Source organism: Oncorhynchus mykiss, chromosome 3 (genome assembly GCF_013265735.2).
Source record: "Oncorhynchus mykiss isolate Arlee chromosome 3, USDA_OmykA_1.1, whole genome shotgun sequence".
Lineage (NCBI taxonomy): Eukaryota > Metazoa > Chordata > Actinopteri > Salmoniformes > Salmonidae > Oncorhynchus > Oncorhynchus mykiss.
The window spans coordinates 32998366-33014631 of NC_048567.1; the positions used below are offsets into that span (position 1 = coordinate 32998366).

General features: G+C 40.5%; 1 protein-coding gene across 1 annotated transcript; it reads right to left on the reverse strand.

Annotated features, from left to right (window-relative positions):
• Positions 1 to 7802: 7802 nt before the first annotated feature.
• Positions 7803 to 14996, reverse strand: LOC110518755 (growth/differentiation factor 6-A). Its single transcript, XM_036973888.1, has 2 exons — positions 14479 to 14996; positions 7803 to 10357 (listed from the first exon to the last, which is right to left on the reverse strand). Exons 1-2 carry the CDS (start codon positions 14828 to 14830, stop codon positions 9465 to 9467), a joined length of 1245 nt encoding a protein of 414 aa, XP_036829783.1. The 5' UTR covers positions 14831 to 14996; the 3' UTR covers positions 7803 to 9464.
• Positions 14997 to 16266: the final 1270 nt, after the last annotated feature.

The window sequence follows — 16266 nt, forward strand, 5'->3', positions numbered from 1 at the left end:
ATAGCCTGAGTGCACTTATTTCTCATTTGCCTGAACGATAGCCAGTCAGCCTGAGTATGCGTGTGCCTAGACTTTCGCCAAATGCAATTCTTGAGGTGGAGTAACTGCAAGATCACGGTCGAACCAGGGGCTGAACCTATTTTTAATTCTCATTTCTTTGTTAACAATACCACTGAAAATATTAAAAATGAAGGTCCAAGCATCTTCGACGGAGGGGATCAAGCTGATTCTATACCATTTTACAGAGGACAGTTCATGAAGGAAGGCTTGCCCATTAAAGTTTTTTAGCAAGCGTCCATGACAAATCAGGACAGGTTGTTTCACTGAGCAGCCATTACGAACACAGGCTGTAAACAGTGATCACTAAGATCATTACAGAAAACACCTATCATTACAGCAATCATGATAGGTATTTCTGTCATTACAGAAATACCTATCATGATTATTTGCGAGGAGAGTAGCCTTTTTCTGGGTGTTTGGAGTGATACCTTGTGGGATTGGTAATAATCTGAGAAAGATTTATGGAGTCCCATTGCTTTAGGACTTGATCAGGTGATTTAAGCATGTCCCAGTTTAGACCCCCTAGCAAGACAAATTCAGACTTAGTGTAAGGGGCCAGGAGAGAGCTTAGTGCAGGTAAGGTACAGGCCGGTGCTGATGGAGGACAATAACACCCAGCAACAGTCAACAAAGAGCTATTTGAACGTTTAATGCTTAAAACCAGCAAATCAAATTGTTTGGGGACAGACTTGGTGGAGACAACTGAGCACTGAAGGTGATCCTTGGTAAGGATTGCCTCTCCTCCACCTTTGGAAGATCTGTCTTGCCGAAAAAGGTTATAACCAGAAAGGATACCATCAGTATTCAAAACACTCTTCCTTAACCACGTCTCAGTAATGACCAACACATCTGGATTGGAGCTGTGAACTCACACTTTCAATTGAGCCATTTTAGGTAATAAGCTTCTTGTGTTAACGTTCAGAAAACCCAGGCTTTTACGAGAGCAGAAAGCAGTGAAGCAGATATCAGAGCACAAGTCAGAATTGGGGCTACCCAGTCTTCAGTCAGTAACTTTATTTTAAAACCTTTCCCCAGTATCATGTGTCCCAAAAGCTACTCCCTCGCCCCAATTTACAAGCACCACTCGCAAAAATCTCTCCATGCTCCAATTCGATTTTGAATATTGAGATAGGATAGATAATAAAGTAACGACGGCCTCAAAGGATGTGATGTAATACAATTAGCAGATGATCTGCAGGGAAGTGGAGGCGTCCACCAGTCTGTCCCCCGTATGGCCTGATGGTATCCCTGATGATGGGGTAAGGTGGGCTACCATAGGGCCACAGAGGGTCCTCCGCAGGACTGGAGAAAAAAAGAAGCCTAGCAGATGCCCTATCAGAGAGAACACCATAGTGCTTTGTTATGCTACTCCGGTGTTTTCCTTGTTTGTTTTTACTTAGTGAGCAGCTGCCAAGGGCAACCACCTTTCTTTACTGCATCACAGCCTCATATAAAGGTTCAAATCATTATAGATAGAAAAGGGTTCACTCATTTCTTATTTTCTCTCTCATTCCCTTATGGTTGTCCCGCTCAACACGCTCAACTGTCTGCCTCAGAAAAAAAGAAGTACAGTTGAAGTAGGAAGTTTACATACACTTTACTCAAACACATTTAAACTCAGTTTTTCACAATTCCTGACATTTAATCCTAGTAAAAATCCCTGTCTTATGTCAGTTAGGATCACCACTTTATTTTAAGAATGTGAAATGTCAGAATAATAGTAGAGAGAATCATTTATTTCAGCTTTTATTTCTTTCATCACATTCCCAGTGGGTCGGAACTTTACATACACTCAATTAGTCTTTGGTAGCATTGCCTTTAAATTGTTTAACTTGGGTCAAACGTTTCAGGTAGCCTTCCACAAGCTTCCCACAATAAGTTGGGTGAATTTTGGCCCATTCCTCCTGACAGAGCTGGTGTAACTGAGTCAGGTTTGTAGGCCTCCTTGCACGCACACGCTTTTTCAGTTCTGCCCACACATTTTCTATAGGATTGAGGTCAGGGCTTTGTGATGGCCAATCCAATACCTTGACTTTGTTGTCCTTAAGCCATTTGGAAGTATGCTTGGGGTCATTGTCCATTTGGAAGACCAATTTGTGACCAAGCTTTAACTTCCTGACTGATGTCTTGAGATGTTGCTTCAATGTATCCACATAAATGTCCTCCCTCATGATGCCATCTAATTTTGTGAAGTGCACCTGCAGCAAAGCACCCCCACAACATGATGTTGCCACCCCCGTGCTTCACAGTTGGGACGGTGTTCTTTGGCTTGCAAGCCTCCCCCTTTTTCCTCCAAACACAGTGATGGTCATTATGGCCAAACTATTCTATTTTTGTTTCATCAGACCAGAGGTAATTTCTCCAAAAAGTATGATATTTGTCCCCATGTGCAGTTGCAAACCGTAATCTGGCTTTTTTATGGTGGTTGTGGAGCAGTGGCTTCTTCCTTGCTGAGCGGCCTTTCAGGTTATGTCGATATAGGACTCATTTTACTTTGGATATAGATACTTTTGTTCCTGTTTCCTCCAGCATCTTCACAGGGTCCTTTGCATTTTTGCTGGAATTGATTTGTACTTTTTGCACCAAAGTACGTTCATCTCTAGGAGACAGAACACATCTCCTTCCTGAGCGATATGACGGCTGCGTGGTCCCATGGTGTTTATACTTGCGTACTATTGTTTTGTACAGATGAACGTGGTACCTTCAGGTGTTTGGAAATTGCTACCAAGGATGAACCAGACCTGTGGAGGTCTACAATTTCTTTTCTGAATTCTTGGCTGATTTTGTTTGATTTTCCGATGATGTCAAGCAAAGCGGCACTGAGTTTTAAGGTAGGCCTTGAAATACATCCACAGGTACACCTCCAATTAACTCAAATGATGTCAATTAGCCTATCAGAAGCTTCTAAAGCTATGATATCATTTTCTGGAATTTTCCAAGCTGTTTAAAGGCACAGTCAACATAGTGTATGTAAACTTCTGACCCACTGGAATTGTGATACAATGAATTTTAAGTGAAATAATCTCTCTGTAAACAATTGTTTGAAAAATGACTTGTCATGCACAAAGTAGATGTCTTAACCGACTTGCCAAATCTATAGTTTGTTAACAAGAAATTTGGTTGAAAAACGAGTTTTCATGACTCCAACCTAAGTGTATGTAAACTTCCGACTTCAGCTGTATATGGACAAAATGGGACCTCTGGCATTAAGGCACAAGGAAGTATATTTAATGTTTGGATCCGCCTCTGCCTTTGTGTGCAGGCCAGTGGTTCAATGCAGGGTGGCAGTGGGGGTCAGTCCAGGCATCTGCCGCTATTCTGCAGCACTCATCTGCCCATCTGTGTATGCTGCTATCCTTCTGTCCTCTAGCATACGCTCACACTCACACACACATCATACAATATACATGCATGTTCACTTTCACATTTAAAATGTACTTGGACACTTCAAACCAACACGATTTGTGTGTGCCCGCACACGCATCTGGGGTTCTGAGTATTTATTTTCTATTATAGGGACAGAAACCACCTTGCACTGTCCTGTGAGGTAAAAGGGGAGGTTGGGGAATGAGCCACAACCCAGCCAGGCTCTATTAGATGCAAGGAATTAAAAAGGAGGGATCTCTTTCCAGAGATTAACAAAAAATCTCTGAGAGGAGAAACAGACACTGAAAATCTTTGATAAAGAAATTCCCATTTGATGTCATCAATAGTCTCATGAACAGTTTGAGTTCAGGCCTTTGCACTGTCCAAGCACTCCCTTTCCCTGCATCCCAAATGCAGCCATTCAACAAATCACAATGAGAGTTCTCGTAGTTAACAATAAATCATATCATATTTCACTATGCCCATTTCCCTTTATCCTCGCTTAAAAGCTGCTCGCAGCCTAAATGTTAAGTTCGATTTATCTCCTCACTGCACAGTTTGTGAGGACATCACTGATAACAGTGGGGTTAGGTATGGGGGAAATGTCTGTCTCTATAGGAGCCAACTTGTGTTTTTTTGACGTTGGAGAGACTCCCGGACGGTTTGGAGAAACACATTGTAGATCTTAACCTTGTTATCAGGCATCATCATGGACCATGAAGAGGGAGGCACAACTCAGTGGTCCACAGATGTGGGGTGTCAAGGCTATTTGTGTTAAACATTCTCCACATATTCTGATGAAAAGGAGCTGTGCCTATGCCAATACAACACTGGCTAAATAAATAGAAATAGATAGAAATGATAGATGATAGGTAGAAATGTTAAACAAAGCAGTCTCTCGGAATGGCTTCGCCATAATGGTGACTAAGACAATTATGCAACTATGAGGACGAACCTGTTATTCTTTATGAGACCATTAAAGCTAAAGAGTGAATGATTAAGACGACTAAACTAAAGCATTCCTTCCCTTTCATCGGCATGTAACCATTCTCAAAACTTCCTCCCAGTGTCAAAACCAGAGATATCATCACTGTATCCAATTAAATAAAGGGACCTAAAATATAAGGGGAATTGAAATTCCAAGCCTTCATTTTTCCCAGAAGCAGCGTACGTAATCTCACAGGTAAGGTAAGAGCGTAGAGGACATTTGGCTAATGTCAGTCAACCTGTCACACACTTCCTGTCTGTCCCTGTGTCTTTGCTCTTTTCCACTTGCAATGCACGTCTGCTAGTAAGGTATCACCAGGCTATGGGTGTCACCAACGCACTGCACTTGTGGGGAGTTAGCTAGTGGGCCTAGCATTAGCCACATAGCATCCTTATATTCAATGCTGACACACAGACATAGCCTGAAGGGCCATTTGGTTATGCTCAGGGGAGTGGTTGCTGTGTCAGTCATTTGCAGGGGCAGCTAAAGAGCGCACTTAGTGTCCTCTCTTTCCCACAGCGACCATGTGGGGAGTGACATGATACTGTACAAGAACCTGGACAACATATAACATTTCAAAGCCATTTCCTAATTGTTTCCAGGCCAAGGTCGATAGCCTATATGGAAGCAATCCCTGCTTTCAAACTTTTTTTCATCCTCAGATTGTGAAACATTAAAGTGTTAAGTAAACTTGACCCAGGGGGGTGGCTAATTCATTGGGAAATAGCTGTGGTTCATCCATTCAGTACCATATCAGTGACAGTCAATGCATTTCCTTCTACTTGAATGGCCACCACATGTTAACATAGTTTTAGCACAGCGCTGAGCCAGCCAAACACTGAACAATAACACTCATTGTCTGTTTACATGTTAGTGAAAACATTAAATGATCCTGTGGCTTGAAGCCGAGAGCCCTATGACTTCCAATAAGTTCATGACCTACACAGTACCATTAGATAAACCATAGCCTACAGTGCCTTCGGAAAGTATTCAGACCCCTTGAATTTTTCCACAATTTGTTACGTTACAACCTTATTCTAAAATGGATTAAATAAATAAAAAAGCTCATTAATCTACACACAATACCCCATAATGACGAAGGGGAAAACAGGTTTTTAGAAATATTTGCAAATTTATACAAAAAAACTAGCAGTAATGCCTTATCTACGTAAGTATTCAGACGCTTTGCTATGAGACTTGAAATTGAGCTCAAGTGCATCCTGTTTCCATTGATCATCCTTCAGATGTTTCTACAACTTGATTGGAGTCCACCTGTGGGAAATGCAATTGATTGGACATGATTTGGAAAGGACACACCTGTCTATATAAGGTCCCACAGTTGACAGTGCATGTCAGAGAAAAAAACAAGCCATGAGGTCGAAGAAATTGTTCGTAGGTCTCAGAGACAGGATTGTGCCGAGGAACAGATCTGGGAAAGGGTACCAGCATTGAAGGTCCCCAAGAACACAGCGGCCTCCATCATTCCTAAATGGAAGAAGTTAGGAAACCACCAAGACTCTTCCTAGTGCTGCCCACCCGGCCAAACTGAGCAAACAGGGCAGAAGGGCCTTTTTTCAGGGAGGTAACCAAGAACCTGATGGTCGGTCACTCAGACAGAGCTCTAGAGTTCCTCTGTGGAGATGGGAGAACAATGTAAAAGGACAAGCATCTCTGCAGCACTCCACCAATCATGCCTTTATGGTAGAGTGGCCAGACGGCAGCCACTCTTCAGTAAAATGCACATGACAGCACACTTGGAGGCACCTAAAGGACTCTCAGGCCATGACAAACAAGATTCTCTGGTCTGATGAAACCAGAAGGCCAAGCATCACGTCTGGAGTAAACCTGGACCTATCCCCACGGTGAAGCATGGTGGTGGCAGTATCATGCTGTGGGGATGTTTTTCAGTGGCAGGGACTGGGAGACAAGTCAGGATCGAGGCAAAGATGAACAGAGAAAAGTACAGAGAGAGATCCTTGATGAAAACCTGCTCCAGAGCAATCAGGACCTCAGACTGGGGTGAAGGTTAATCTTAAAACAGGACAACGACCCAAAATACACAGGTAAAACAGTGCTGGAGTGGCTTCGGGACAAGTCTCTGAATGTCCTTGAGTGGAACAGCCAGAGCCCGGACTTGAACCCGATCGAACATCTCTGGAGAAACCTGAAAATAGCTGTGCAGCAACGCTCCCCATCCAACCTGACAGAGCTTGGGAGGATCTGCAGAGAAGAATGGGAGAAACTCCCCAAATACGGGTGTGCCAAGCTTATAGCGTCACACCCAAGAAGACTCGATGCTGTAATCGCTGCCAAAGATGCTTCAACAAAGTACTGAGTAAAGGGTCTGAATACTTATGCAAATGTGATATTTTATTTTTTATAAATTAGCAACATTTCTAAAAACCCGTTTTTGCTGTGTAATTATGGGGTATTGTGTGTAGATTGATGAGGGGAAACAACCATTTTATCAATTTTAGAATAAGGCTGTAGAGTAATAAAATGTGGAAAAAGTCAACGGGTCTGAATACTTTCCGAAGGCACTGTATATCAACTCCTACCGATAAAGATGAATGATTTGTTTGCATTGCATAAACGTTTAAAGGAAGCTGAACTCCATTGTCACCACCAAAGAGTTCTACTGCATAAGTTTGAAAACAACTACAACTCTCAAAGTCGGGCGTTTCGGTGCTGTAACCAGCAGCACATCCCCTACTAGAAAAAAAACACCATGCTTTGCTAAAAGCTAGTTTTGTCATTCAAGCACATTTAATGGTTAAAATTTGGAAATACATCATGGATTCATTGTGATCCAATAAGACTGATATTATTGAAATATGCATAGATATTGTTGAGCAACAGAACACTATACAAACAAATAGCATCTTTGCTTATATACAGGCTTTGAAAGAAAGTGTAAAACAAATGCTTTTTTCCCCATAGTTAATATAATCCAATCATCAAAGGAGACATTCTTCTCACTTCTTATTTTGGTCAACATGAAAAAATGCACAAAGGGCCGATTGAAGTGTGAGTTTTTCCCATTATTCAAATCAAATCCATGTAGACCACTTGAGTTAGCATTAAACTTACAGTAACGTTAGGTACTGTAATTAGTGTGGTTCATATCTGTAACTTCATTGGAAACAAGCAGAGTTATAAATCACTTAAAAACGATGTTTTCTCTCTGTCACAAAGGATCAGCTCACAGAAAGGGGGAGTTAAGTCATCCGAAGAACAAGAGTGTTGGATGTTTTTTCTTTACTTTATTAGTACAGTAATAGTGTGGAATAATATCCTATAATATATATATATATATATATATATATATATATATATATATATATATATATATATATATATATATATATATATATATATATATATATATATATATATATATTATATATATTGGCCTATATAAATGTATAATTTCATATATCATTTAAAAAGAATTGAACACAGTTGAATGCACCTCAGAACTCAGAACCTAGGTAATTATGAGGTAGACATCAATAATGGTATTTCCACCCTCAACAGTTTTTATACAGCTTAAATTACTCTTATCAATGTAAGAAATATATGATTATCATGAAACTCTGTACATCACAATTAATAAAATTATTATAGAATAGATATTATAACGATTTGAGTGCATTTAAAGTATGTACATGTACAAAGAAATGCATTTAGTCATTTCTTCATTCGTTGCACTTGTAAAGTTTTAACTATACACATATTTACAGCTCAAATAACGAACAGCAGTGCATTCAAAGCTAATGTGCATTTAAATATCTCGTTTGCGAGTCTTTTCTAGTCAGTCGATTTATCACGAAAAAGGCGTTCCTCCTGACTACATGACATTGCCGCAGTCAGTTGTGGAAGTGCCTTTTGTAAGATGCGTTGGAGAAGCAAATGTTTGTCTTGATTATTTATCCTGGCCTCTGGTGTCCCCACGTGCTCCTGTGCGCAACCGGGTCCAACTGCCTTTCAGTGTGCCTTCAGCAAGTCATCGAGATACAGTGAGCTGTAAAATGACAGGCACAATATGAATGCCTATGTCCATAGAGCCCATGTTTAGAATCGTCTGGTAACTAAAGTCTTGCATTCGTTTCCCGCCGGCTGTGGTGACTCGAGCGCGCACTCCATTCGGTTGAAACAGGGCGCACAGACACATCTCTTGTAGGCATACCTGCGTTATCTCTTTTCCTCAGAGCCCATTGTGTGTTTGGTAGATTACATTCACCTTTTGGAGAGAGAAAGGGAGGGAGAGAGAGAGACAGAGAGACAGAGAGACAGAGAGAGAGAGAGAGAGAGAGAGAGAGAGAGAGAGAGAGAGAGAAATATATTTGAGAGAGAGACATTGGAGAGAGGGGGTGGGGGGGGGGGCTAGGGCCGATTGATAACGCATCAGAAGAGCTCGATAGTTTCAGCTGGATGCTGGCAGTGAGCCTGGAAACACCCGCTACAAATGAGTCCTCTTTGCAAGACCGCTGCAGGGAGCTGCAACAATGCACAAGGGCTATCCCGTGACTGCGGCCTAGTTTGGACAGGTGCATTCCACTGTGCCCATTTCGGACGTAATTCACTGATGGAAGACCAACAATTCCAAGTCTGCTCAGAAAAGAACAAATCACTAGCCTGTCGATAGCCTGTCCTCTCCTGCGGACTAATGGTTTATAACGAACTGTCTATCCATGTCGGGGCTTCGCGAAACAATAGACTATGCAATTGAGAAACACATCATATGGACGGCAATGTAGACTAGGAGTATGTATTAGTTTAACACAACAATTGGACAGATAAGGCTATGTGAGATTGTACTGAGTTTAAATGTGACCAACACAAATATGCTTGCATAGGCCCACACTGCAAATAATGTCTCTCGTGGAACCCTTTTGAGTGAAGTTTAGGCGCACCATGATATGGCAAGAACGCATGGGTCTATATGCTTAAGATATGCCACAGCTTTCATATCCTGACCTGGGCCGACTGACTTATCTTTGTTTTTACGGGGTTTAAATACGTTCAAGTGTCGCAGAAGAAAAGGACGCTACCTGCAGCCACACTGCTCTACCACCATGTCCTCGTACTGTTTGTACACAACGTTATTGCCCGAGTCTATGTAAAGAATGCTGATGGGACTTAGTTTAGTGGGAACACAACAGCTAGGAGGTGTGCTATTGGGGTCCATTGAATTCATGAGAGTTTGAATGATGGCATGGTTAGTTGGCTCTAAATGCGACCTCAAAGGGAAGTCGCACACGCCCTCGCAGTGGTACGCTTCGTAATCCAATGGCGCAATGATCCAGTCATCCCACCCTAGCTCTTTGAAATTAACGTGCAGAGCCTTTTTACTGCATCTAGATTTTGACTTTTTGCCATGTCTTTTCCCATGCCGATTGTTCAATGCAGTCCTCCGTCGGCGCCTGGCTTTGAACCGCAGGCCCCTCTCCTCCTCCGACCTGCTCCCCGATCCGCGCGACTTGATCTTCTCTTTCATTTCGTTGAACAGGTTCTCCCTTTTCTTGGACCTGGTGTAAACCACCAAGATGGCCTTCTCTTGCTGGTTTCGACCGGTTCTGTCAAATCCCATCTGTTTTAAATCGATTTCCATTTCTGATTTACCAACAGTACCCTTGAGCTGGAGACAAAGCTGGCTCCCCTGGGCAGAGTGATGCCGGTTTTTAAACATTTCCCACACGTCCAAAACCTCCCATCCTGGTTTTCGGGAATCGAGAGGATCAAGGGATCTGGAATCCAGTAGCCGTTCTGATCGACAGGAGAGTAATTGAATGTCATAGAGACCTGTCGGGGACGTTTGCAAATCCCCGGGCACTTTTCTAAATATCCTTAATTCAGCTCCAACCAACTCCTCTTTGTCTGAAAGGGTTGAGACATCAAACAGATACTTTTGTCTTCGCAAAGGAGAGTGCAAGAGATCGTCTGCAAGATAAAAAGAAATAATTGCAGTCAGATTCACTTAGGGTGTACAGTGTTCAGGAGAGGGAGGGAGGAGGAGGGTTCACATTCTCACAAAGAGGCCAGATCCACTGGCCTTCTCTCTTGTTTTTCTGTGCCCACTCCAATGTCGAGCTGAGACAAACTACGACTGACACGTCATCAAATTAGATTTTAAAAAAGGTATCATAGTTAACATCATAGGCTATTTGATATAATTTCTGAGCAGAAAGGGTGATTTTCATTTTGGTACTGTACAATAAACCATCTTCACTCTTAACATCAATAATCAACAGGTGCAAACTTATCAAAACAACTACCATAATAATCAATTATTTAGATTAGCCCATTATGCCTAATATGATGAGGTGTCACCTGTTTGAATCAACTTTATTTCCATGAAACTCAGATATAATTGTTGAGACAGTAGCCTGAATATTGTAGGCTAAGCCTATGATCACAATACAACAGCAGGCAATTACATATTTCTCTCTCTCTCTCTCTCTCTCTCTCTCTCTCCTTTTGGATTTTATACATTTTCGATGTGCAAAATACCGTTCAGTAGCCTATATTCCTATACTTTTGCCCTGTACTTTAAATGTTGTCACTTTTTATTATTAGAACAGAATCGAAATATAGCCTGTGTCATTTAATTATTATTGGGAGAGAAATGTGAAATTCAGAAGCAAACTTCAATTGAATTGTCAATTGAATCTTATCAATCATTTGAAATGTTAATTATATTAGGTTATTGTTTTCTAATAACACCCCAAATGAATCCCTTCTGAGAATACTTTTCTTTTTCAATGTAGGCCTATCACCACTAAACGAAGAGCCTGATTAAATTAGTGAATATTTTATCAAACAAGTTTATTCATTATTCTTTGCTTTGGAAAAATAATTTCTGAAACGATTATCAAAGTTGTGAAGCAAGGAAACGAGGGGCCTAGTGACATGACGGAAGGGGATTCTGCCAGACTCAACCGACCAAAGGCGACATAGGCTATTGTACACTCAACTGAACAATACAGAATTAATACATTATTCCCTGCTCGAGACCCACGAGGCCAAGGCCACACATATTTGATCCCAACGAGTCATATAAGTTAGACTATTGTTCATTTCTTCTGTGAAGGGTATACCGGCGGTATGCAGTGTTTTATTTGTATATCTAAAACTCAAGATTTCATAAAATACATCATAGTTTTTTTTTAACACAAAACTTTTGATTTTCCTCATCTTTCATCAGTCAAATATAAATATACTTAGGCATAATAGGGTAAATACTCAAATAGGCTGAAGTAAAAAGGCTACCATGAACAAATTATTTCCCCAAACTAAATGCGATTATCTTTAGCAATTCACGATAACAGGAATATATATACTCAGCCTACATAAAACAAATCAATCTGTGGTGTTCTGAAATATCAACCAAATGTGATTCCATTTATCATTTGTCCATCAAATTAAATGCACTAAAAACATTTTATTTAATAAAAACAACAACTCTTGGTAGCCTGTTCTAGGCCTAAACAATTGCGCCCTGTGTGTAGGCTATTAATCTATTACTCCAATATAGATGCCATATATCAAAATAATATTTTATTCTAAATAGATATTTGAACATGGTTGCCAGAACTTTCCCCCCTCTGTGAACCCTGCAGAGTTTAATAGTAAAAGTAGAGTGAAACCTTGTGTTTGTTTCAGTAACTTTGCACGTATGGTCTACATTAAGTTTTTTTATAAGACCTCAAACAAATCGTATACAAGGTCACCAAATAATTAACAGTTCTGAATTCCCCTCTTCCTCATTAAAATACTTACCCGCTTATATTTAATCTCCTCTTGCCAACGACAACACTCCCGGTTCAAAAGTGCTTGGCCTGATTATGCTGACTTTAAGTTACAGCGGGAATCTGTTTAAAATAACTTTTAAAGACATTACAGTTTGTTGATTTGGAGATAAGACTCGACAAATTAAAATAATATGTAATTTACATATTTATCTGACCAAAATATGAACGATACGGCGTCATCCATTTATGTTAGGCCTATTGTTGTATTATCTGAGTTTGTGGACAACATATAACATTGATGTTACGCTTTATTTTATGTATTAGGCTACAACTTTCTGAAGGTTGAGAAAGAGACCGAAGAGGAGAGGAGTGATATATATATATATATATATATATATATATATAATTTGAGAGAGAGAGAGAGAGAGAGAGAGAGAGAGATTTCTAGTGCTGTGGCTTCCGAGGCCAGCGAGCACCATCTGCGTTTTAATGAGTTACTTCAAGTGCCATAAGTAATTTTTTACACATTTGGTTTATTCTTGTCTGACCTTGCGACCATAACGAACATAGAGACGTCTCCTAATCTGTTTTGCATAAATTTGTTTTATTTTACCTGCAGAGGGGAAAGGCTACACAATATAAAACATGTCAGTTTTATACAAAAGTGTCGTCTATCGTACAAGTGTTTCCAAAAAGAGCTGTGCGTAATAGCTGAAAAAGCGCAAAATGCATATATTACGCACGGACGCCGTCGCATGAATATTACTTTTCGGACTTTTTAAAGTGCAAAAAAACATTATGTTGTAACCTATTAAACAATACAACTCAACACTCGAGGGCCTGGTAGAATCTTAGCAGAAACCACCAATGTGCTAAGAGAACGGAAGAAAAAATATTGTCAGTAATTAAAGTGGCGGTCGCACAGGGAGGTAGGTACACAGTAAAATACTAACCACTACATAGCGAAGGACGTGCTCTTACATTTTTTTCCTTCGTTTTTGGTGATGTGCCATTGGCTGAGCTGGGTCATTATGGGAGAATAGACAGTGTTTGATATGTTATGACATGAACACTCAATTAGATCACGAGTTCAAATACTCCAATCAGCGGTTCGATGCTAAGCAACCCTCAGAGAGTCCAGAGAAGGGTCAGAGCCAGTGACACATCAAATCAAAATCAGGGGGAAAGTGAGGCTTTTTCACCAAATCATCTTTATGTTACAGATGGGAAATAATGGCAACAATGACGTTAACTGATTGCATTTCTCCTCTAAAGATAAAGCAGACGTACATGTGTTCGGTTTGTTGGTGTTTATCTTCCTTTGTCTGTCTAATCAAATCCGTCAAATCACCTTGTTACACAGTTAACTGTCCCTAATCACCTGTAGCCAACCCTAACCCATTCTAATATATCCGTTTATTAACTGCAGAGTTGGCCATACAGATTGCATGATGATCTGTAACACAAACTGTTCATTCCTATCTTGATGCAAGCCAACTGTAATTTCCTGTTTGACGTGTTCACTGATTCACATAGTCCTACACCAATTTGTAAAAGAATGCACAAGTTCTTTGGAAATATAACTTTTTCTATGATTATCACAATTGGCTCTGTTTTGAGATAGTCTAGTCGGACGACAAGGCAAGGTTTGAGCAGGATGGGTTTGGTGCACGCGGGGACCAATAGAGAATGATTTACTACCTTCATTTAGATAGGGCCTCAATTAGTGTTTTATTGTCGTCTTACCTGGGGGTCAATGTAAGTATAATATAACTTTTTACTTTGCAAAACTGACGTACGCCTATGGCTCTTTAAAATGTGTCCCAAGGGCTCAAAGTGAACTGAATGCGACAACAAAACGCAATGCGTCCCTCATAAACGGTGATAACGTTCCAGTGCAACTTTGAGGCTGACAAGATAATTGCACTTTAGCTTGTGATATATCGTTTTATGCATTCATTAATAGTATCTTTTACAATTCAAACTTCTACATATTTAGATTGGCCAGCACACTCTATTTTGATGTGGTTATTTTATTTTATGGCACTCTTTATGGGTCAAGAGTAGAACAGGCACATCATTTTTCCACATTTCAACTTGCAACTCCAGCATTTCTTTCAATAAGACAGCCATTGTAAAATTAATAGTTTATGCTATTGTGAAAGGGGGTGGGTTTTTTTTAGATAAAAAAAAATGCATACCATGGCTGCAGCGATGTGTGCAAATCTAGAACAAACGTAGCAAGATTGTTACTTGGTCGTATGCAACGGTAGTAGACTACATAGCTAAGTCATTTTAGATGAGACCAACCTGTTCCTCTGTCCACAAAACTTGTTATGGTGTTTGCAGACTTTGAGGAGCGGAAAAAACTTGCGTTTAGTCCGAGTCTCTCTGCAGCCGAATACGTTCTGTATATGGAGAGCATGTAATCGTGGGGCACAATTGCGTCCTTATTAAAGTCTTCTCGGTGACGGCTTAACATAGGGGAAGATGCGAAGATCTCTTTGAGAAATGTGGTTGACCTTTGTCCATCATGAAGTATCTTGACTCCCTTGTTTCTCCTTGGCATAGAGGGGGAAATGATGGCAGCTGACTGAAAACATGGTATATTCCAAATGAAGAGGAGTAACAAATATAACGATAGTACTTGAAATGCGTCCATGGTGATAGTGTCCCAAAGATGTTTCGAAGCCCTCTCCACAATGAAGCGATTTTAGACAGCAAGAGCTGAAGATAGACTGCGCGTCAGTTAGACTTCTGCGTTCCCTTCTCACCAGAAAAGTGCGTTCGCGCCCTCGACTTCACACAAGAGCGGAGACTGTTGAATCAATAGAGAAACACGCCCACTTGCAGACGCTCATGTAGCCTACTTATTGGATAACTTTTCCCAGTCTTTCTATGGACGTTAAGACGGAGGAGACATCTCCGACGGCCGAGAAGTCGTGTCTCACCGCCATAAGTAACGCCACAGGAAGCCAAGTTTAAAGGTACAATAACACGTTCGCATGGGTCAAGAGTTGGACAAAGATTTCATCAGAGCAGAGGTCATGGAACGTTCCTAACCAGCTGAGAGAGTAGCCTATTGGCCTATATTGATGAATGTAACCAATTATATAAGACCCCCCAATAAACTTTTAGACACGAAAACATTTTATTTATTTCAAACATGCAAAGAATTTGGGGCCATCTTGTTTTACTTCATAAAAACCTTTCGCAATAGTTCAGCTATTTGGGCGATGTTCTACATCCCTAACGAAGGTCACAGGTGCAATCTTTACTTTTCAAGACAAAGGACCTCGGTTATATATATTGTTTTTCTGTGCGTAAACCAAATTGGCAAAGGGTATCAATAGATTCTGAAAGTACTAGAAGAGAATGTGTTCCGTTCAAGAAAATAAATGGCACGAACACTATTCATTACGCTATTCAGCCTCTCTTTTTGCTGTACTCTACCGGCCTCCAATGGCATTGCCATGAACTGCAAGTTGCTTCAAAATCATACGACCCGTACTTCTCTAAATATCTAGGCCCACTTGATGAAGACATGATAATAATGTATCCTCAAAAATGTGTCATTCGGTTCATGATAAGGCCATCATGTCTCCAGATAAAGGACAATGAAAATCCCTTGTGGAAATCTCCAATCTTGAACGGGTTAGTCAGAGATAAGATGTGTGCATAGGCCTTGTCAGTAACATATTAACTAACTGTGGTGTTAGTAGGTCAACAAACCGACAATGTCCTTCACAGTGATAAGATTTTAAATAGTTTGAGACAGGAAACAACTTCACAGTGATTTATAATGCATGCAGGTGTTGGTGCATTCACTAATTGTGTGTCTGCCATAGTTTTTACTCTGTGTATGTTTAGGACTATAGCCAACCTCTATGCAGGCCCTATTTCTAATGACAGTTGGGTAAGATTGGATCCAGAAGATTCACCAACCAAATACTTGACCCGGTTTTGAAGAACTCCACAAAATCAATTTCGGATGCAGATTTTTTTTGTGGTATGTAAAGTTTTAGCTTTTATCCACACTACCCGTGAAAAGTTTAAGAACACCTACTCATTCAAGGGTTTTTCTTTATTTTTTTTATT

What these genes read in the sequence shown, in the direction of transcription:
- LOC110518755 (XM_036973888.1), bottom strand. Translation starts at nt 14,830, where the DNA reads ATGGACGCATTTCAAGTACTATCGTTATATTTGTTACTCCTCTTCATT. An exon ending in TTTTGTGGACAGAGGAACAG is followed by an intron (nt 10,358 to 14,478) that starts GTTGGTCTCATC and finishes TTTATCTTGCAG; the next exon opens with ACGATCTCTTGCACTCTCCT.